General features: G+C 29.2%; 1 protein-coding gene and 1 long non-coding RNA gene across 2 annotated transcripts; both read right to left on the bottom strand.

Annotated features, from left to right (window-relative positions):
* Positions 1-3,850: 3,850 nt before the first annotated feature.
* Positions 3,851-21,643, bottom strand: LOC136084532 (uncharacterized). The gene is made up of 2 exons (XR_010640608.1): positions 21,452-21,643; positions 3,851-4,076 (listed from the first exon to the last, which is right to left on the bottom strand). It is a non-coding gene; the product is annotated as an uncharacterized LOC136084532 (long non-coding RNA).
* On the bottom strand, positions 9,623-12,457 carry LOC136084531 (uncharacterized). Its single transcript, XM_065804640.1, has 3 exons — positions 12,313-12,457; positions 11,904-12,210; positions 9,623-11,795 (listed from the first exon to the last, which is right to left on the bottom strand). The coding sequence occupies exon 3, from the start codon at positions 10,759-10,761 to the stop codon at positions 9,688-9,690; it is 1,074 nt and encodes a 357-aa protein (XP_065660712.1). The 5' UTR covers positions 10,762-11,795; positions 11,904-12,210; positions 12,313-12,457; the 3' UTR covers positions 9,623-9,687.
* Positions 21,644-23,628: the final 1,985 nt, after the last annotated feature.

The following is a 23,628-nucleotide window of genomic DNA, read 5'->3' as shown; positions in this document are numbered from 1 at the left end:
ACTGGTCTATTAAAAAACTAAAAATGTGGGCAAAAATAACTCTCGTACGTTTTCTCAAAACAAACCTTAAACAAATGTAAAAGTCAATAAACCTTAAGCACAAATTTTATTAGTTAACCAACATTAAATTACTTATGTTATATCATAAGTAACATTTTGAGGTTATAAATATAATATAAAAATAAATATAAAATTGTATAGTTCACAATGGTTGTATAGAAATAAATTTTACAATTATTCAAAAAAATCGCGTTGATTTATAAATGTGAATTTTGATAAACCGCGCAAATTTTTATATAAAAATTGGATGCTTGAACAAATTATTACCTGCATAGTTCATTCATATTCCGTATTTTTGCTTAATCGAATCAATGTTTTAAGACTTTTTTCATATAGTTTGACTTTGGCTTCAAAGCCAAGTTTGCATAATACACAAACAGCATTCATATTTTTATTTTTTCAACTTTAAGACTTATCTTATAGTGATATCTTCAACCAGTTTTTTATACAGTTATGTTGATAGGGTAAGAAATAGCCTGTAAGTTTTTTTTCTAATTATTTGTAGTTTCTGAGATATGGTCGGTCAAACTTTTGACCTTTTAACATTTGGAATGTCATTATTGGGATTTTGTTGATTTTTAAACTGAATTTAAAGACACTAAAACAAACGCATCCTATTATTAGAGAATTATAGGTAGAACTTTCAATAAAAAATCAAAAAAACTGAGGATAACCCTTTCTTAGTCTAAAAATCAAATGCTAAAATCACACATTTTTGTATTTTGGGCCTGCTTTAAATACATTTATCTCAAAACATAAAAGGATCCCGCAATGTATCTTATCGTTTTTAAAAAGTGTATACTATTGTAATTTTAATGGTTTAAAAAAATTGAGCGGGCGTTCCGTTCGAAAATACTAATGAGTCATTAAACTGTCAAAAAATGTTGTAACTCGCGTTCAAAAACTAGCTATTATGAGAAATAGGAACAGCCCCAAAATTGAATGTATAGATTTTCTATTACTTCATAATATCATTCTTTTAATGTAAAAAAAAATAGGGGATAATGTTACATTATTGAAACAACATTAGGTCAAAATGATGCTACATCTAATTTTTTTTTAATTTATACGATTGTAGTCATGTAAACACATTTGATCTGAGATTTAACATAACTATTTTTGGCATTGTTTCTTTATTTAAAGTTATTCAATTTAGTTTACTGAGCATTTAGTTATTACTTCATAAAAACATGTAAGCCAGGGCTTACATGTTGTTTTATGGGTTTACAAATGGACGTTATTATAAAAGTAAGACATATTTGAAGTGTTAAGTAAGCACAGCGAGTTATAAAAATGTTTGCACGGTAAGACACAAAAGTATAATGAATCTATTAACAGAAAGATTTGAGGCCGTATACCAAAAATATAATTGTTTCGCTATGGAATGTATGTATGATGCTGTAACCAACATTAGTAATAGAGCAAACGCATCTATTGATATCTTAATGCAATTGGATAGGGAACCTAGCTTTCATATAACTGCAGAATGCAAAGCATTAAATATTATTTTAAAAAGTTTCTGAATTGTTCAAAAAAGAGTAGACTGTCTTAATGCTGACGTCAGATTGGGCTTGGGTGCGGATTACGGACTGCCATTACTTTTGTCCGTACAAAATATCAGCTAGCCAACGGGACCAATATCAGCTAGTCAACGTAAACTATGTTCAACCTACATCAGTCTAAAAATATTTGCATTTCTACAATTGTATAAATTTAAAAAGAAAAAATTAGATTTAGCATTATTTTGCTTTACCATATTTCAACGATGCTATATTACTCTCTAAGTTTTTGTTTGTTTTTTCATAACACGGCGTTAATTTTTGTTCAAAAATCTCCCGATTGCAACTTTGCGCGTGTTTTAACACTTACGGTCACAGTGATTGGAAACCATGTAAAAATAACAGTAAAATTTTAATAGACCAATCAAATCAATATCAAAAGTTTTTGCGGGTGGCTTCAATCGGTACAGACATTTGCGTTAAGCTTTAATTTTATTTACAAGAAAACAAAGCGTATATTTATGTACCTCATCCTACTCTCTTTTTAATTTTATCTTGAGATGATACTCTCACATTGATAACATAATATCAAATTGATATTTGCAGAAAAAACAAAAATCGGACACTCCAATTATAATTGTTCTGAATAAAAATTAATTATTAAAAAAATAAAAATCTATGTATACACTGAGGCATATTCGTTTAAACGCATCAACTTTTTTCTCTTTATCTTAATTTTTTTCTATGTATTGTCAACTGATATGCATGCAAGTTATTATCAAAATAATTGTTGTGTTGTGGGCTAATAAAAACCACAAAAAAATTTTTTCTATGTGTCTTTATTAACATGAGAGTATTTTTGATATACAAAAGCACATTTTTTAATTGGAATATATCTATAGACGCAATCAGAATAATAACGGTAATTATTGATTTTTAATCACTATTACACAAATAAATTGATAAATTTTAGTGTTATTTGATCTTTTGCTCTGCCAGTATCATTTTTATTGCATTTTACGAAATGCCTAAAGGAAAGTATATGACAGATGCTGAAAAAATACAAATTAATTTATATCGTGGCTCAGAAATCTCACCAGCACTTTCTATACGAGAAATAGCAAGAAAAATTGGAAGATCTGACCATGTTGTACGAAACTACAATGCAAAAGGTGACAATTACTGTGTAAAAAAAGCAACAAACGGCAACAAAGTATTAACAAATCGGCAAATTAATCGAATTCGCTTCGAAGCAACCAAAAATAAATTGAATGCAACACAAATAAAGGATAAATTATTATTGTCTGTCACCAATAAACATGTTGCACATATTCTACGTACAACACCAAACGTAAAGTGGAAGAAACCACACCAAAAACCAATGTTAAAAAAACACCATAAAATTGCTAGATTACAGTTTGCTAAAAACCATATGCATTGGACTCATGAGTGGCAAAACGTAATATTTTCAGATGAAAAAAAGTTCAATTTAGATGGTCCGGACTCTTACAGTTGTTATTGGCATGATCTAAAAGGAATAAATGTCCCACAAACAAAACGAAATTATGGAGGAGGAAGTTTAATGGTTTGGGGTGGATTTTCTTATTCAGAAAAATTGACTCTGTGTTGTGGTTTACCTAACATGAACTCGATAAAGTATACAGAAATGTTGGATGATGTTCTCATAACTTATATGGATGAAAACATGGACGATAATGCCATATTTGAGCACGATAATGCTGCAATTCACACATCTAGGCATTCTATGAAACGGTTTAAAGACCACAACATCCCGGTTCTCAAATGGCCAGCTTGTAGCACGGACTTAAATCCAATCGAGAACGTGTGGGGAATGCTATCAAGAAAAGTTTATGACGCTAAAGCAGCCGGACACCAATTTAAAACTGTTACTGAGTTAAAGTGTAAAATCCTTGAAGAATGGTCCGAGTTGGATCAAGCAACACTTAAACGACTAGTGGATTCAATGAAAGGCAGAATTTTTGAGGTGATCCAGTGTAATGGAGGACATACGCATTACTAATTTCCATCTTTTAATGTCAAAAATATGACTGCGTCTATAGATATATTCCAATTAAAAAATGTACTTTTGTATATCAAACATACTCTCATGTTAATAAAGATACATAGAAAAATTTTTTTTGTGATTTTTATTAGCCCACAACACAACAATTATTTTGATAATAACTTGCATGCATATCAGTTGACAATTCATAGAAAAAAATTAAGACAAAGAGAAAAAAATTGATGCGTCTAAACGAATATGACTCAGTGTATGTAAAATAATTTTTTAAACTTAAAATTTTGTAAAACACTAAAATTCTCCAAAAATAATTTAAAGAAATTATGAAATATAAGTAACCTAATTAGTAAATAAAATAAAGGGAAAATTCTTCTTAGAAAATGCTGCTATAAAAATTATTTTAAATTGGTTTGTAGTTGAAGGTTCTTTTGATTTTGTTGCAAGAAAGTAAGTCGTCAAGTACAGCCTGCCAATACCTAAAAAACAAAAATAAAAAATTACTACTGTCCTATCAATTTATCATATATGTTCTATTTTCATTCAATTTGTAAATTATATTTCATAAATCTACACACACTGTAATTTGCATAGCTTATTGAACAGCCTAGCTTTAGATATGTTGTAGACGAAATAGCTAACCTTAACTTAATCTTAAACCAATAGAATAATTTATTCTTAAACCAGTATAATAACTTAACCTTAAACCAATAGAACTACTCTAAACATCTACACCTTAATTTATCAACAACAACAACAACAACAAAAAAAGCATAACATTAAGAAAGGTGTCATCTTATTGATATTTTTATAACAGGTTATATTTATAAAAACTAATAGAAATAAACTATTTTCATATTTTGAATATCTTATCTTTTTTATGAAGGTTATATGAAAATATCTTGAAATGATATAAATAAAATCCAAGTCTAAAAAATATATATTAATTTGAACAAATATAATTTCTGAAATTGAGATATACTCAAAATGCAAAAGGATTTTCAGAAATAAAATGAAACCAAAAAATTTGTTGCTTGTACATTCTTTTTGATGTATGCCATCACAAATTTTTTAATAAAAAGCCATAAAACTGATCAGACTTGCAAGTCATTACATATGTGATACCTATTTTGAAATTCACAATACTTGAAGTAATCTTTTTGTGGCATACAAATCCGGAGTCCTTTTTGGATTCTGCATCCCTGCTTGGATCATGGCTTTACTTAATAACTTTAATACAAACATCAAGGTTTTTAATAATCTGATACTTTGTATCAGATTACTATAACTTCATACAAAGTGTATCTGATACCTTGTATCAGATGTTTATCAATTTTGAAAAAAAAACTACAAATTGTTTTTGTTTTTAAACATGCAACATAAATGGATATTAATGAATATAAATGAGAGTGACACAGTTTTTTAAGATATACACCAACATTTGTATGAAAAATTATTAATATAAAACATTTAAATCTGTAAATAGAAAATTTGTGAACACTTCAGTTCATTACATATAACATATTCAGATAGTCATTTGAATGTACTAATTATAATTCCTAAAATACTTTTTTGCGGCTGTTTATACATTTTATTCACAGTAGTACCAGTCTTTACATTCCTGGAGGTCTTTCAATAATAAAACTGTTGTAATCAATAATAAACTTGTTTATCAACTTAAGAATAACCTAATAATAAGTTAATAATATGTAATCAAGTAAAAAACTTATTCTCCATAAAAATATTTAATTAAGTTACAATACAAGTACACAAAAAAAATGCAGAATAAAACCTAGACAATTTTTAATTTTAATGAACATAACTTTGAAATTTCTTGAATACAAAATAAAACAGAAAACAAAACAAAAATATAAAAGTAAAAATAATAATTAATATAAACAATTATGAAGATCGAATGATATAAAATATAAAACTTGGAACTTCAAAAACTTTCAAGAATTTTTTTTTCTCACAAAGCCTGCTTACCTTAGCCAAATAAAATAATAAGTAATATTTAGTGTGTTTAAATATCCTAATAACACAATAATGTAGAATAAACATAAACTTTCTTCATAAAATGATCTGAATGCATTTCTCGGTTAAACACGAACAACACTGATGTGTAGGCAATCACACGTTGCAAGTTAAGATATTTGTAAACATTTTTTCATACTGTTTTATATATATATTTATACCTACTAATAAATATTATTTTTATGAAATACATTTTATCAACTATAAAATTAAAAACAAAAAAATTTTATGTCAAGTGACAAATAAGTAAAAAATTGTATAACATTTACATTTTAATATTAAAGATAAGAGTCTTAAAAATAGTTTTATTTTTTAATCAAATAATAAAAAAATATTTTTAAAAAATGGCTGCCAGTTTTCTAAAAATTAGTCAAAAAGTCACATAGAAACATCAGAGATAAACTCATACTTATCATTTACTTCATTTATAAAAAAATTCCCCAATTGGTCCTTAGTGTGTTAGGTCCATATTTAGTTAGAGATTTTAAAGTAAATTCATTTTTTTAGGTTTTAAGACTTTTTGAAAATCAAAAATGTCAATTTCTACAAGAAAAAATAAGATATATTTATCAACTTTCAAAATCTCTAGCTAAAAAAAAAAAGATATTAATGCAAGTATCAATTTTAAATGTAAAACTGTGTGTATAGAAGAGGTAACAGTGGTTTATCAAGCATTTTTTTTGTAGACTTATTTATTATGATTAAAATAATACGAAGAATATGTAAATATAAATATATTCTTCAATGAACAAAAAAATATAACTCCTATCTCAACATATTAACACATTAAAGCATTCAACTGTTGACCAATTTAGCCATGATCCTTGGTTATTTAACTGCATATTTTAGTGTAGACTCAACCAAACATAAAAATATTCCAGTCTACACAACATTTAGTTTTAATGGTCACGCAAACAACGACAAAAAATTTTTGCTTTTAAAAGCCTTGATAAAAAATTTAGATTTTATTTGACAGACCATTGCCAAAAAGTTATACTTTAATGGGATTATAAATGAGGTACTTTATTTTCAATTAGTTTGAAAAGAAGTATCATTCGAACTTTAACCGATCATTTTGATTGTGTTACTAAAATTTAAATAAGTTTACTTTTGTCAAATAAGAATATTTAAAAATTTTTTCAAATTATCTTAAGAAAAGTCATTATTTTTTAATTTGTCAGTGATGGTTACGTGATGATGATGATGATGGTTGTCAATGATGATTACGTGGTGAGCTGTATAAAGTTTTTGAGTCAAGATTTTTTTTAAGTGGTCAGCTTTTCCTGGTGATATAAAGTACTACCAACATTACTAAGATGATATAAAGTTCTACCACCATTTTCTTTAAAATGGCACAGAGACTATAAGCTTATAGAAATAAGAGGTTAAAAAATTCCAAAATAAACTTTAAGCAACAATGCATTAAAATTAAAGACATATAAGGATATGTTAACTAATTTAAGACTGAGATCAATGAAGTAGATAGAACTTTTTGATGCTTCAGAAATAACACTTTCAAGCCTTGTACAAACTTTAAGCTTAAGTATGTTCATGCTTTGTCAAATAAAAATGTTTTCTGAAAAACTGTGGTGATTGAAGCCTGGGAACCAAAGTACCCCAAAAAGATCACCTCCCTCCCCAATACTTCAACTGTAAGGAGCTGTGGGGTTTTTTTGCATTAAGAAAATGGTATTATGGAGTAATACAAAATTTATACATTCAATCTTGGGATCATTTCTCATAATAGCTGATTTTTGAACCCTAGTAATATATATTTTGACAGTTTAATGACTCATTAATATTTTTGTAGGCAATACCCACTCAATTTTTTAAAACCATTGTAAATACAATGATATACTCTTTTTAAAAATGATAAGATACATTGTGGGATCCTTTTATGTTTTGAAATAAATGTATTTAAAGTAGGCCTCAAATTCAAAAATGCATGATTTTAGCATATGATTTTTTGACTAAGAAAGGTTTAAGGCTGTCCATTAATTATGTCAACAATTTTTCGGCAATTTTTACCTCCCTCTCCCCCTTGTCAACAGCTTGGCAAACTTTCAGAGACCCCTCTATAAAGCTATGTCAACAATTAATTTACCCTCCCCTCTTATGTAAAATTTAAAAAATATTAAGTAATATTAAAGTAATATTAAGTAATATTAAAAAAATTAAAATTTTTAAATAGAAGTAATAGTAGTAGTTTACAACTCATAGAAAAAGTATTCATAAGTAAAATGTTTAGAAAAAAAACTTAGTTCAACTTTTATTTTATAAACATTTTTTAAATATACATAGCCATTTAAAATTACAAAGGCTTGCTCTGAACAAAAAGTGAATAGGAGAAAGTGATTACAACATGCAACACTATTGGTTTAAACTTCTTTTACCGCATGATAGAAGGTAAAAAAAGAAAAATTCACTCAACTTATCAAAGAACTCCAAGTCGATATTATGTTAATAATTAAAAAAACATTCCTGCTATGGAATTTAAAAGGAAAAAGAGAAAAATTAAAACTTTGATGGAGAAAAATTGATGACTTTGATTGATTTGATGAAATTGATGACTGAAAACTTTGATGGAGAAAAATTAAAACTTTGATGTATTGCTTGATGTTTTTCGAAATTCTTACTATGATAAAGAAATCGTAAGTTGAAATTTTTGATAAGATCTTCAAGATCTTTTTTTACAAAACAAGTTTATATTTTTAAGTTGTTATATTACGATTAATAATTGCAAACTTAATATATATATATATATTTTTTTTAAGTTTGCAATTATTAATCGTAATATAACAACTTAAAAATATAAACTTATATATATATATATCTATATATATATATATATATATATATATATATATATATATATATATATATATATATATATATATATATCTATATATATATATATATATATATATATATATATATATATATATATATATATATATATATATATATATATATATATATATACCAAATTAAATTATCCCCATTCCAAAGAAAGTTATTTAATAATTACTTTCTGTAACTTCCCGTTAACCAAAAAAATATAGTAATTAGAAAGTTTTATTATTTTTATTTTTAGTTATAATAATTTATAACTTCCTGCAAAAATTATTTTTTTCTATAAATTGAAATTTTTTGAGATTTAGTCACTCTTCCTGATGATCCAGCAATGGTGAAACTTAAAGTTGAAGTAAAAAGTTAGATAAGTGTTTTTTACTAATTTATTATTGCTCTGTTCTTTAAGAACATTGAGCACTCTATTTGTTAAATACACTAACATAATTTACACACACACACACACACATATATATATATATATATATATATATATATATATATATATATATATATATATATATATATATTAGGGTGATTCATATTTGACGAACTTTTGAAAATCAAGTTGGTTCTACCTGGAATGGTTGACCAATAATATGAAAATAATTTTAAGCCCAAAAATTTTAATGTTACGTGACTTTAGAGGTCCCCGCCAGTCAAATTTGTGTATAAAAACATATCAAACTTCAGGGGTCTGGCAGGGACCTTTAAAATCAACACGGAAAGCCAACTTTTATTCTATATGGTATATTTTAGACTACTTATTTATAATAGGGTAGGACCAAAAAGAAATACGGTGGTATTTAATCCACATGATGCGGAGAAAGTGGCAAAAAAACGGGTTTTTTACATAAAATGACGCATTACTATGTATAACTGACGCTGGTTTATTCATCATATTTAGGCCAAATTTTGAAAATTAATATTAGATCTAAGCATTAATAATGTTTATATAGAAGGGGCGTGTCAATAGCTACCCGCCCCCCTCACCCTATTATCGGAGATTTATACCCCCTCTATCCCTTCTTTGTTAGAAGGGGGGGGGGGCGAAGTTATTTAAATTTTATTATAAATCATAATATTTAAAATTACTTTATTTTCTTTAGCAAAAAAAAACATAATTTGGCAATATAAATATTAAAATCATGACATGTAAATATAATATAATATATTGCAATGCATAAATATAGTATATAAATCATGTTATTTTTTTCTCTGCTTTCCTATTGCTTCATACGCTAGCTTCAACTGTTCCTTGGTTTCTGACCCACGGAAGTGATCTCGTCTTTGCTGCATAGCTAGTATAAGTTGTTGACGATCATCCTCATTGTGAACATTGTTCACAAACTCTGATACAAGTTTTACAGCCCTTTCAGAACAATCGTTCACTACTTCAAGTTTACTTACAAAATTGGAGAATGTTTTGAACTGGTCAACATAGCACCACATAGGAGCAGGACAGTTTAACCAAAGTTTGTCCTCCATTCTTGTCAGGTTTAATAAACTGAAGATAAACCAAGAGTTCTCTCCAATTAATGGAGCAAGTCCTGGTGGAACTTCTTGTTTAAATTTTAACTCGTTTATCAAGTTTGACTTCTCTGAATGCTGAAAATAATCAGGAACTGGTTTGGAGAGTAATGTTTTTGCGATGTTTTCTTTCTCCACATCAGGAATGGTAGGGTCTAGGAGAGCAAGTGGAACCAAAGTTTCATCTAAGTACCAGGTGTGTCTCTTCATTGACATCATTGTACTTTCAATTCCGTTTAGAACTCTCTTGGAATCAGTGTCGCGTTTCTCTACATATTCTTTGTACTGCACCATTTGCCAATAGGCTTTTACATCCTGAAATGGTGCCGCTGAGAGCAATGAGGTTCTCAGAAACCAGACAGAATAGAAAATCGAGATAAATTCTGCCATTGTCTTCAACTCTTTATTTTGGGCAGCAGTCAAATCATAGGGCAGATGTTTACTCAATATCTGAATCTTCAAGTAGTAAATGGCTTTCGACATGAATCTAGCATGAGAAACACAGCCTGGAGCTCGAACTTTGAAAAATATTTTAGGATACAGATACATCAGGGAAAGTTCCAATAACTCCCTATAATCCCCTCTTGGAAATATGTCATTGTTTAATGCATCTTTGCAAAACTGGATAGTTTCCTCAATCTGGGTTGCCAAGAAAGTATTGCTGATGGAATTGATATCAAACCTTATTAAATTGGAAGAATCGACAGTTTCCTTGATGTCATTCCAGTTTGTCTGAAACCGTTTGAACATTAAATTTTCTGGAGCTGCTGTTTTGCCTGAGGTAATCTGCTCCCAAAAATGTTTGAGATGAAGTTCATATATATGCCTTCTGCAGGCAAGCTCTAATAAAATACATTCCTGTCTTTGAATGTCTTCCAGTATTTGTGGCAGTTGTGTCAAAACATAGTCTCTTCACACCGTCACGTATTCCATAATCTTCCAGTACATTATACAAAGCTTCAAATGTCCCATGCTCCATTGCTGGAATTCCAAGAAGCTTAATGTCTCCATCAATATTAGCTGAAACAGCAAACCTGTCTCATTTTTCTTTTTTCCCATTAGTAATATCTTCAATAATTTTGCCATCAAAGTGCGCTATTATAGGGAAAATTGCTTTCTCAGCAGCTTTTTTATCCTCTACTTTGAGCTTTGCAGCATTTTGCTGGATGGTTTTCTTTTGTGCCCGCCAAATAGTAGATTGAGACAGTAAAAAGTCTTCAACATTTCCACCTGAACTAACAACCAAATCTGTACACACATGCAGCAAATCTCTGGAGGAAATATTTTTGGAAACTGAAGTCATGGCAATATCTTTTACAAAATTCTTGGCTAACTGTGGCGTGTCATTACTTGGACCTGGCTGATCGAAATCAAACGAACAATCTGAGTCTATGCTGGTATTTATATCACTGGTTTCTGAGGAAAACTGAAGCTCTGTAGTAAAATCATCTCTCTGAGAAAACTGTTCAACACTGTGTACTAACTGTGGATGTTTTAATCTTCTCTGTTCTCTCTTAATTATCCGGTTATAAAGTTTGTCTTTTTTACCAAGAGTCATTTTGCGACTGGTCTTTTGATCTCTCAAAAATTTCATATCGGTACAATACAATTCCTTATTAAGACTAGTCTTCTTTAAAATATCTTGTATATTTGGTTTAGCAATCCAGAAAACCTTCTTTCCTTTTTCTTTGAAATCTTGTCTAGCTTCTCCTGCTTCTTTTGAGTTCTTACACTAACTTTTCTTTAAATTCTCCCAGCTGTTGATCAGATCAGCGAAATGCTTCCTGTAATAATATATATAACAGGTTTAGAAAATATTATATTATTCAAGTTTTGTGTAGTGTTTATGGTAACCTGTCCCTTTAATTTGAATTAAATTTTGTTTGGCCTACCTTATAAATGGGTCAGTGAGTATCCCATCCTTGTATCCTCGGTCTATCCATGGTTTCTTAACTGCGAACATAATGCAGTTTTCAGGACAGCTACCAAGACCAGAACACTTTGATGTTTGACGACCAATGGTACAAGCAATCAGCTTTTTTGTTGGAGTTATTTTGTCTCCAGATCTTCTAAACTGAAAGTAGAGAATAATGTCTGTATTTGTTGAAAACATTATTTCTGAAAGATTTTCTTTAAGATCCTCTTCTTCAAAAAGATATGCCCTTGTTTTAAGTCTTGTCGATCTTGGCATCTTAGTTTCTAAACAGTAATTTGATTTATAAAAACAATTGACATTCATTCTTTGTTTAAGTCACATGTATTTTACAATAATAATTTTGTATATAACCGCAGATAGTATACCTTTTATTTTCTGTGTGTTATAGATAAATGTGTGTGTACACAGAATGTAAAATTACGACAATATGTCTTCCGCAAATACGACAATATGATATGAATACGAATATGAATAAATATTCCAAAATAAGAATCAAAATGTAATCATAATTTAATGTTTATATTGTCTTTTTTTGCTAAAGAAAATAAAGTAATTTTAAATATTATGATTTATAATAAAATTTAAATAACTTCGCCTCCCCCCCCCCTTCTAACAAAGAAGGGATAGAGGGGGTATAAATCTCCAATAATAGGGTGAGGGGGGCGGGTAGCTATTGACACGCCCCTTCTATATAAACATTATTAATGCTTAGATCTAATATTAATTTTCAAAATTTGGCCTAAATATGATGAATAAACCAGCGTCAGTTATACATAGTAATGCGTCATTTTATGTAAAAAAAACCGTTTTTTCGCCACTTTCTCCGCATCATGTGGAATAAATACCACCGTATTTCTTTTTGGTCCTACCCTATTATAAATAAGTAGTCTAAAATATACCATATAGAATAAAAGTTGGCTTTCCGTGTTGATTTTAAAGGTCCCCGCCAGACCCCTGAAGTTTGATATGTTTCTATACACAAATTTGACTGGCGGGGACCTCTAAAGTCACGTAACATTAAAATTTTTGGGCTTAAAATTATTTTTATATTATTGGTCAACCATTCCAGGTAGGACCAACTTGATTTTCAAAAGTTCGTCAAATATGAATCACCCTAATATATATATATATATATATATATATATATATATATATATATATATATATATATATATATATATATATATATATATATATACAGAGAGAGAGATAGAGAGAGATAGAGAGAGAGAGAGAGAGAGAGAGAGAGAGAGAGAGAGAGAGACAGAGAGACAGAGAGACAGAGAGACAGAGAGACAGAGAGAGTACACAGGAAAAAACGGCATAGTCGCATTAAAAAGTTTTGAGAAAGTATTTATGAATCATTTATAAAAATATTTCTATAAAGTTAGGAAAAAAATTTTTTAATAAAAGTTACAAACATTTATTAAAAATGTAAACTTTAGATAAATTAATCAAGAAATAATTTTTTATAATTTACTTCTATGCTTTGCATGAAAACTTTTATAAATGATTAATATATACTTTCTCAAAACTTTTTAAATGTGCTTTTTTTTTCCCATGTACTCTTCATATATATACATATATATATATATATATATATATATATATATATATATATATATATATATATATATATATATATATATATATATTAGAGTGGGTCAAACGCCCCTTTTCGAAAATCGAAAGGCACTGTTTTCCGTGTGCTGTGATCTATTAAAAACATAATTTAACTCATCTACACAATTTTAAGACCCTGCTCAATAGACTCAAAGATCAAATTTTTATCTCAAAAAATCATATTATAACCAGTTAAATAACTTTAAAAATGGATATCTTTGAGGTACTGTTTTTTATCCGAATTTGTAGGTCTATATGATCATTTTAAGCCTAACCTTATAGTAATTAAATAAATTTTAGACTGTGCTCAAGCATTTTGGACACTGAGTTTTGACACGGTTTCTTAAAAATTTGACCGGTTTATACTGTACCTTTAACTTGCCGGTCTGTTTACTTTATTAAATCACTAACTTTTATGACGCTTTTAAGCTTTATTAAAGTAGAAAAATTGATTTTTTTGCATAGAGAAAATCAAAAATAATTTTAATTTTTATTATTTTCCTGTTTTATGTTTTATTTTAGAAGAAAAAATAATATATCTACATTAATAGTAGAAACAAATATAATTTAATATTTAAAATAAAATGGGAAAAGATACAAGATCGAAACATAAAGTTTTTTGATCAATGATACCATTAAGATCCTACCATCATCTCAATTGCCTACTGGAGAGCAAGTTCTGCAATATTTACATGGCAAACTAATTAAAGCAAAAAAAGAAAAATTACGATATAAACTCAGTGATATAGTTTCTTGCAAATTTTCCCATGGGAGTTTTGAAATTGGTTGCAATAACCCTGGAGAATGTAATTTTCTTAAAAGCACTTGTGTTGTTTCGTTACTGAAGAAAATCTGGAACAGAAGTTCATTTTCAATAGTATCTGACCAATATATTAGGTAAATGATACAGCATATATTTATTTTTGAATTTAATTTCTTAAAACAAATATATACACATATGCATATATATATATATATATATATATATATATATATATATATATATATATATATATATATATATATATATATATGTATATATATATATATATATATATATATATATATATATATATATATATATATATATATATATATATATATATATATATACATGTGTAAGAATTTAATTACGTTATTCTAAGAATCTTACCATAACACTACAACATTGTTTTCTTTATATAGAAGTAAGATCTTGTGCTTGGAAAGAAAGCATCGGAGAAAGAAGCTATCAACCATCGGAGAAAGAAGCTATCAAAAAACAGATCACGCAAAACACCACAAAATTTAAGCACTATATATAACCACAAGCTGCTGAGTTTACTGGGCTATTTCATGCAAGATGGTTTTTGAAAGCACCATTGGCAGCCTCTTCTCCTTGCTTAGATTTATGTGCAATCAGGAACATGATCAAGTATGGATCATTTAATAAAATATTTTCAACTGCAGCAATTAAAAGTTTAAAATATCATTTATGGTTACTTACAGAACAAAATGTTGTACTTGCTATATGGGATGAAACGCTAGACAATAACACAAGAGAAAAAATTGTCAACAAATTATTTTTATATCCTAAACCTTCAAGATTACCATTGGGAAAACCACCTTTTCCAAACATTAACATAACAAAAATTCCAGAGTTATGGGAACTGGTTGGACCTCAAGGTTGGATTCTAGTTCAACAGCTAAACCTATCTGCAATAGAAACAAAATGGATGCAAGTTAGCTCAAAGTAAGTTTTTTTCTTAATTGATTTAATTTTATTTTTTAGCATTTAAAATATTTAAAAATGCCTGTATATATTTTTTTTAGAGATTGGAATAATTTTTGAGGATATCGAGTCCTAAAAAAATTCATAGAAAAGTTAACTGTAGTAAATGATTGTGCTGTGAGAGGATTAAAGCTTATCCAAGACTTTACACACATGTGCCAGGATGAGAGAGGAGTAAAGCTTATCAAAGACTTTACACGCATGTGTCAGGATGAGGAATTAAAGCAATCTTTGATGCTTTCAATTTCAAGTCACAGACAAAAAATTTCAGTCAATACTAAAGACAAGTTGTCAAAAATTATTTAACATGTATTACGTAATTACCACATTGTTTACGTGATTGCTAAATTGTAAAAAGTTATCTAATTTCATAAATTTATGTCAAGCCAAAAATTTATGTTAGTTAATTGATAAAAAAAATTATTTTTAAAACATGATTTTAAAATAAAAATTTTAAAAAATTGTAATTTTTATTTATAAATATGCTTAAAAAAAGCTTTCTAAACCCACATATGTGCATAACTATGCATAACACAGAAAGAAAACTATCCCTAGTTGTATATTTCTTCTGCTGTTGATAGCTTGCTATTAAGTCTAATATTACAAAAAAATCTGGATTTTTTGAGAAACCAGGTCAAAGGTTTGTTTTTTATTGATCCTAGAGTACGCTCACAGCACATGGAAAACAGCGTCTTTTGATTTTTAAAATAAAAGGGGGTTTGACCCACCCTAATATATATATATATATATATATATATATATATATATATATATATATATATATATATATATATATATATATATATATATATATATATATTGTTTTTGCATGGATAACATTAGCATTTAGGTAATTTGGGATAATAGTAGTAAAAAACGTGCCTGTCCACAGACCTACTCCAAAATAATGTTAAATATTTATCATAATATTTTTATCATAATTTATGTACAGTACAAAGTCACAAAACGTGAATGTGCCAATCCTCCTTACTTTAACTTTAGACCCAATCCAATTCCAAATTGAAAACAAACTAATTCTAATAGAGTCTAGCATACCAAAACAATGCATTCGATAATTTGTATAAACAAGGAGTTAGCAATCCTTTAAAACGGAAGACCCAAAGTTTATAACTTATAAAAATTTTTGTATTCAATATTATAATAGTATTTGTGTATAGAGCTGGAGAGTCGCATTATAACATTTATATAATATAATGTAGATTATGTACGTACAAAAATCTTCATTTGTTTTAACATCAGGGGCTGTATTCTCATCTCTCCGTTAAGCTTAACGGAGCTTTTGTCTGAAATTTCATTACAATATTTCTAGAAATGGTCGGACATGGGCCAAATTGTGTCCGATGTGCGACAGAGTCAAAAAAATACAAGATGATTGATCGGTTTAAATTGAAAAATTTTCAACAGTGTCCGTGATCGAAATGTTCGGTTCTGATTGAAGAATGTTTTGTCCGATGTCCGCCATTGTCCGACTTTTTTATGGCCGCCATGTTCGGCGTCCAACCGGGCCGGCATTTCTGGGCCAAATCGATTAAAATTGATTGACTTTTCCGAAAGTGTTCGACTGTTCGGTTGTACGACTTGATCAGCATTATTATCTCTCTTGAAATTTATTCCATTTTAATCCAAATTATTCACCACAGCTTTAAATTATTTCAAAACTTTTGCTATTGTTTCGCAGTGGAATCTATTAAAGTTCCACCACTTATTTGGAACACATCAGGCCGTTGTAGTTCTGAGGGAAGAGAAGAGATATTTTACATAAGTGCTAGAGAGTGCAAGGTAAATTACCATATTCGGACAGGTGTCCAGTATTGAGAAGTGAATTTCAGAAGGGAATATGATTCAGTGTCCAGTTCTGTGCACAGTAAGTGTCCTTAAAGTGTTCTGTACGTTGTTTTGATTATTGTGTTTTGACGTTTCTGGTGTGATTATTTAGTTGACGTTTACCAGAAAATAAATGCGTTACAATTAATAGTTAATTGTTATAGTGGAAATATTTATTTTTTCTGGAGATTCTAAGTTATGGTTACTGTATATTTTAGTTTATAGTTGATATTGTTTAAACCTTTGTTTTATCCTAGTTTAAGTTTTTTTATTAAAAATCACGATGTATGCGAAACTATGCTACGGTTGTACTCTTGTTGCTTGTGAACAGATATCTGAAGAGCATGAAACGTGCGCACATATAAATGTTAAATTTTTGTTTATTTCAATTCTATTGTTATCTTGTTGTAAACTTTTAATGGTCTATTGTTCTATATACGCATCATAGCTTTGTATGTGACCGCAGAAAAGTTGAGTAATTCTCCAGGTGTGTTTTTCATGCTTTTTTTCATGGGAATTATTTTTTGTTTGTGATTTATTTTCAATTATTCACCACAGCTTTAAATTATTTCAAGACTTTTAATAGTTTCATTCTCCTTGGACTATAGGATATTGGTGAATATTAGTTAGCATTTTCGAGAACTTATTACACAATTTACGCAATTTTAAATGAACAAATTTCCAGTGGTTCTGTTTTTTTGAAAGCGAAAAGTACTGGTGTAGGCAAGTCAGAAGTTTGGATGAATTTTTCTTTGCTCTTCAAATTACATGCCACCAAACCTGTCAAAAATATTGCAGTTTGTAACATTTGTAAAGAAGCTGTTCACCAAAAGCTAAGTAGCACCTCAAGATCCTTCACAGTCTATTTTGCCAGTAATAAAAAAGGAAAATTCTACCTTCAAAACATCTGTGCAAGTTCATAAAAACCACAAGAATGCGATGTTGAATAGTTGTCTTGCGTTATTTAGTACTGATCTTCGTCCATTTGTAACAATTTATGGGGAAGGATTTGAATCTGTCATAAACACTGCTATTCATCTTGGTGCTACTTATCGGGAACATAATGCTGCTAAAGACATTCTTCCTTCCAAACACAAAGTTGCTGAAGCCATGAAAACTAGTGTTTCAAAGTCTAGAATCACAACCAGACGAATACTCAAAGTGAAACTAGAAAGAAGTGGTGTAGGCATAACTACTGACATTTGGACTGATGATTTTTACAGAAACTTTTATCTATCAATGACGCTGCATTGGATTGAAAATAATCAAGTACAGGAGGCGGCAATGGCTTTTTCTGTGTTACCTCCTATTTCAAAAACTGTCACTGTCGTCTCTCAATATCTCATTGACAATTTTAAAAAGGTAGATGCCTATACTGCTGGCGGACTGAGATGAATAATTTTTACTACTAATCAAGGTTCTAATATTTTGAGTGCTTTCAAAGATAGTGGCTTTGTAGTAGCAATAAAAGATATAGACATTCGTCCAGAAATCTTGCAATCGACAAGAATTTCATGTAGCAGCCACATCTTGAACAATGTTTTGACAAAACTTTTTAAACCAAAACTTTTTAAATTGTTATCAAGTTGTTACATTTGTGAAGAGTGGAAATGTGAATGCAAAATTAAGCCAAACTCTAAAAAAATATGTAGCTACACGTTGGAATTCACATCTGGCACTCTTTAAAGGAGTCCTTCTAATGTATGATGAATTGTTGATTCATTTACGAGGAACTAATAAAATGGTAGCAATTGAGGCAATCGACAAAAATCAGTTGGAGGATTTGGTTAAATTTTTAAAAGTTTTCAAAGCTGCAAGTGATGATTTGGAAGGGTCAACCTATCCAACAATTTAACCACTGGTGACAAAAATTTGGCACAATCTTTGATAAGCTAAAACTTATTGAATTTTTAGTTATCCAGTCTTAATTTTTTAGTTATTTTGTTTATAAAGTGTTACTTATCTTTTACTGAAAGTTTTGTTTACTTAGATTAATTAATAAAAAAGTTATCCAAAAATAAAGTCGACTACATTAATTGAACAAGTGTACAACTATTGTAATTTGCATCCTAACGCTAAAATGAAGAGCACCGTAGAGTATTTTGTTGCCTTTAATCACCCTGAAAGAACCATTAAACGTTGTATGGCAAAGTGGAAGAACAATGAGCCAAAGTCTCATAAGCCTGGATCAGGCAGAAAACCAAAAATTATGACTGCTGGGAACATCAATCGCCTGAAAGGTCTTTTAAACAACCGGTCTGGAACTTCAACAAGAAAAATAGCAAATAAATTCAAGTATGATCATTCCTACATTGCAAAAACAATAAAAATCAAAACAAACATTTCTTATTTTAAGAAAAAACAAATCCCTGATCGCACTGAGAAACAGTTAAAGCAGTTGCAACTGAAGTGTGGAAGAATTTGTCGCAAATTCAGAAACCGCGACTTTGTCATTGACGATGAGTCAAATAAAAATTCGAATGTTGGATTTTACTCAGATGACGCAAAAAATGCACCAAAAAATGTAAAATATAAGCGCAAAAGCAAATTCGAAAAAAAAAATCTTGTCTGGATTACCATATCCCCTCAAGGAAGTTTGAAACCATTTATTGTTCCTGCAAGACTGGCAATTAACCAAACAGTGTACAAAAATGATTGCATCATCAAACGATTGATTCCTTTTATCAACAAACACCACAGTGATGGTAATTATGTATTCTGGCCTGACTTGGCCTCTTCACATTATGCTAGAAGTGTGACCAATTACCTTGATGAGAAAAATATCCGTTATGTAACAAAATTTGATAATCCAGCATGTGTCCCAGAATAACGACCAATTGAAGATTTCTGGTCAATCCTTAAAGACTACGTGTATGAAAACAATTGGGAAGCTGAAAGTGAAGATCAGCTGCAAAAAAAAAATCCACTCTTGTTTAAAAAAAATTGATAAAAATCTTGTACAAGGCATGTGTGAACATGTATACAAAAAAGTTGATGCAGTACGTCGTAATGGCGAGAAATCATTATTGCAGTCCCGAAAATAAAAAACTAATACATTGTTTAATATTCTGTACAATATTTTTTGATCATTAAACTTTTAGTTGTACTATTACTGTCTGTGTTTATTTTGTGCCAAATTTTTGTCACCAGAAGTTATATGCCAATTTTATTAATTTTTAGTATGCAAGATTACTTCAAGTCTTTCTCCTCATCTTTTGCACAGATTCCTTTAAACATTACTCCTAAATCAGACAATCCTGAGTCTTATGTAATTAATGATGACACTGACTTGGCAAACACTCTTCCAGTTGAAAACTTCTTGCGTTGGGTTATGATGATTCTGACTTTGAAACTCAATATGATTCTCAGGTCTTCACACAGGACTATGAAAACCAAAGAGATATTATTACGTACTTGTCAAGTTTTGCAACTGACATTTTGTCTGATAAATTCAAAATAAATCATATTCATTGCATTGGTTTGTTTCTTATTCCTTTTTGCAAGTCTTTCAAAGTCTTCGGACAAAATGCTTCTGCCAAGCTTATAGAAACAAAGAAAAACCTGCGACATCTTATACAATATTGTAATTTTGAAAAGACAAACTCATCACTGACCAATTCCCCACCTCAGAAAAAGCAGCACACCTCAGAAAAAGCAGCACTCCTCTAGTAAGCCTTTTCTAACCACATTTTGCCTTCACTTTCTTCTTTTATTGACTCAACAGCCTCTGTTGAGAATAGTGAAATTGAACAATATAGTAGAACTGAAGTTGTGGCACCAAATGTTCAAGATTTAAAAAATTTAGGGAATGAAGCACTAAAGTGATGGGGAAAAAATAAAGAGACATTTCCAGTATTGTTCATTGTATCTAGCTTTGTTCTTGCCATTCCTACTACCTCAGCCCCAAGTGAACGAATGAATTCCATTGCAAAGCTGATTACTAATGACAGGAGAGCCAATCTTGCACCAGAAACAATTGAAGCCTTGATGCTACTTCGAATGGACAAGGAACTGCAAAATTCCCATTTCAATGCCAAGGAGAAACACTAAGAAAACTTATTGAAAACTTACTTAACTTTTTTTTAAATTTACTACCGGTATATACTTCACTTAAAGCTGTACTAGAAATTACTACGAACCTGTAAATATGAAATACCAATAAATATAAAATTACTGCGAACCTGTAAATATGAAATATCAATAAATATGAAATTACTGCGAACCTGTAAATATGAAATACCAATAAATATGAAATTACTACGAACCTGTAAATATGAAATACCAATAAATATTACAACAACAACAAAAAATTGTCCGATTCTTGTGTCATTTTTTTGCATGTTCGACGTCCGACCGCGTTCGAGATTTTTAGTTCAACGACTGTTCGGTGATCAATCGGTGTTCGGTTCAACATTAGTTTTTCTATCCGGTATTTGGGGTGTCCGAGTTGTCCGGGTTGTTTGACAAAGTTATTGTTGCTCGTGTTCGATTGGTTCGGTGGTTCGGACCGTACGAACACGGGCGAACAGAAAAATCTCTAAATATTTCTAAGTAAAGAAATGACGAAAATTTATATAAATTCGTTAAAATAAAACTTATATCAAAATAAAACATTTTTGTTTAAAAAATTATAATTTTAAATAAATTTTTTATTAATGTAATTTAAAAGAAATTTTTGACTAACGCTCCGTTAAGCTTAACGGAGAAATAAGAATACGGCCCCAGGCCAACAAACAAAAAATTTGAAAAAATAATAGTGTTACAAGTAAAAATCTCGCGTGTGCTCATTTAGTTCTGTATGTGTTAGGATTGCATCTCGAAATTCGAAATTCGAGAATTCCGGAATTCATTTTCGTAATATAGTTTAGAATTCCGAAAATTTTTCCAGTGAATTCCGAAATTAAAATTTACTTTTTTGTGCTCTCTCTAACTTTTAAATTATGTTTTTGTTTCTGTACATATATATATATATATATATATATATATATATATATATATATATATATATATATATATATATATATATATATATATATATATATATATTCTACATTCTAATTCTATGAGAAGAAATAAAGAAAACAATTGTAAATTACAGTTATCCTGCATAATACAAGTAGACATAGAGAAAATATTCCTAAATTGCAGTTAATAGTTTTATGTCTTAATTTTATATCCACATGTAATAATTTGTTGAGATTTGCTTATTTCGCTATTGCGTTAATACATTATTGCCATTAACTGTTTCATGTCTTCATTTCATATCCTTGTGTAATAATTTTTATATTTGGTATAACCTTGTGTTCGTATCTTATACTTTACGACTTTCAACAGTGTTGAGATTTGCTTATTGGAGTGCGGTGTGTATTAAACTATTTGGATCAATATTTTTTAAATAGGTAAGCAAATTATAGCAGGAATAATAGTTTTAATTTAACAACATTATTTGATAACTATTTAATTTTAATTTTGTTTTGTTTAACAAGTTAAATTATTATCAACAGTATATGCTAAAATGTCTTCAAAGGAAAGTTATTGATGTTCTGTATAATAGTTCGAATACAACTGAATTAGTGGCTCACACATACAAAAAATGTTGGTGTAGAAGATCAAGTAAGCGACTTCGATGAATCGAATGCGGAATACGTTGAAGATGAAAATGCTGGCTTCATTAAACAAGCTTATAATGAAGCTGAGCAAGTTGAGACTGAAAAATTTGGATTTAGTTTTCTCATCAAAAAAGTTCACTCGATTGTAAAAAAATTTCATATTTCGAAAACATCAAATGATATTCTTCGAGTATACGTGAAACATTTTTAATAATTTAATAATTTGGAAAACAATTGAAACTTTTTATGGATGCTAGAACTAGATGGAACTAGCTCATTCGAAATACTTGAAAGGTTTAACAAGTTAAAAAATATCAATCAATGGTTTTGTGTTTAAAAAGCATTGATTGACATTGCATCTAAAATCGTTATTCTAGATGCTGAAACTTTGTCGATTAAAAACGTTATCTCTGCACTTCTCCCAGTGAAGCTTACTGTTGCGGCATTTTCTTATATGCTTAAGAATTTCGGATCTAATGAACTTTCATTAAAATTAAAGAAATTAGAAGACCGAATAAGCCAAAGACAAACTAATGTGTTTGGAACTTTTCAGTATTTACATAATGGCGGAAAAAGTGAGATTCACGCATCTTTCACTAGACTATTGAAAAAAACAATAGCCAAAGTTATAGAAAACTCTGCACAAAGATTGATATTTAACACTAACATGGAAACTTCCTCAGGCGAACGGTCAGAAGCTGACGATATGATAGAAGTGATGTTGGAAGAACAAACTTAACTCAACAAATAATAAATAGCTTAATTTCAAACATTAAATCTGAAATAAGATTCTTTGAAAAGAGCAGCGTTCGTGGCAAAATATTAGAGTCCGT

This window comes from Hydra vulgaris, chromosome 09, assembly GCF_038396675.1.
Source record: "Hydra vulgaris chromosome 09, alternate assembly HydraT2T_AEP".
Classification (NCBI taxonomy): domain Eukaryota; kingdom Metazoa; phylum Cnidaria; class Hydrozoa; order Anthoathecata; family Hydridae; genus Hydra; species Hydra vulgaris.
The sequence above is the reverse complement of the archived record's forward strand: the minus strand, read 5'-3'. Positions and strand labels throughout refer to the sequence as shown.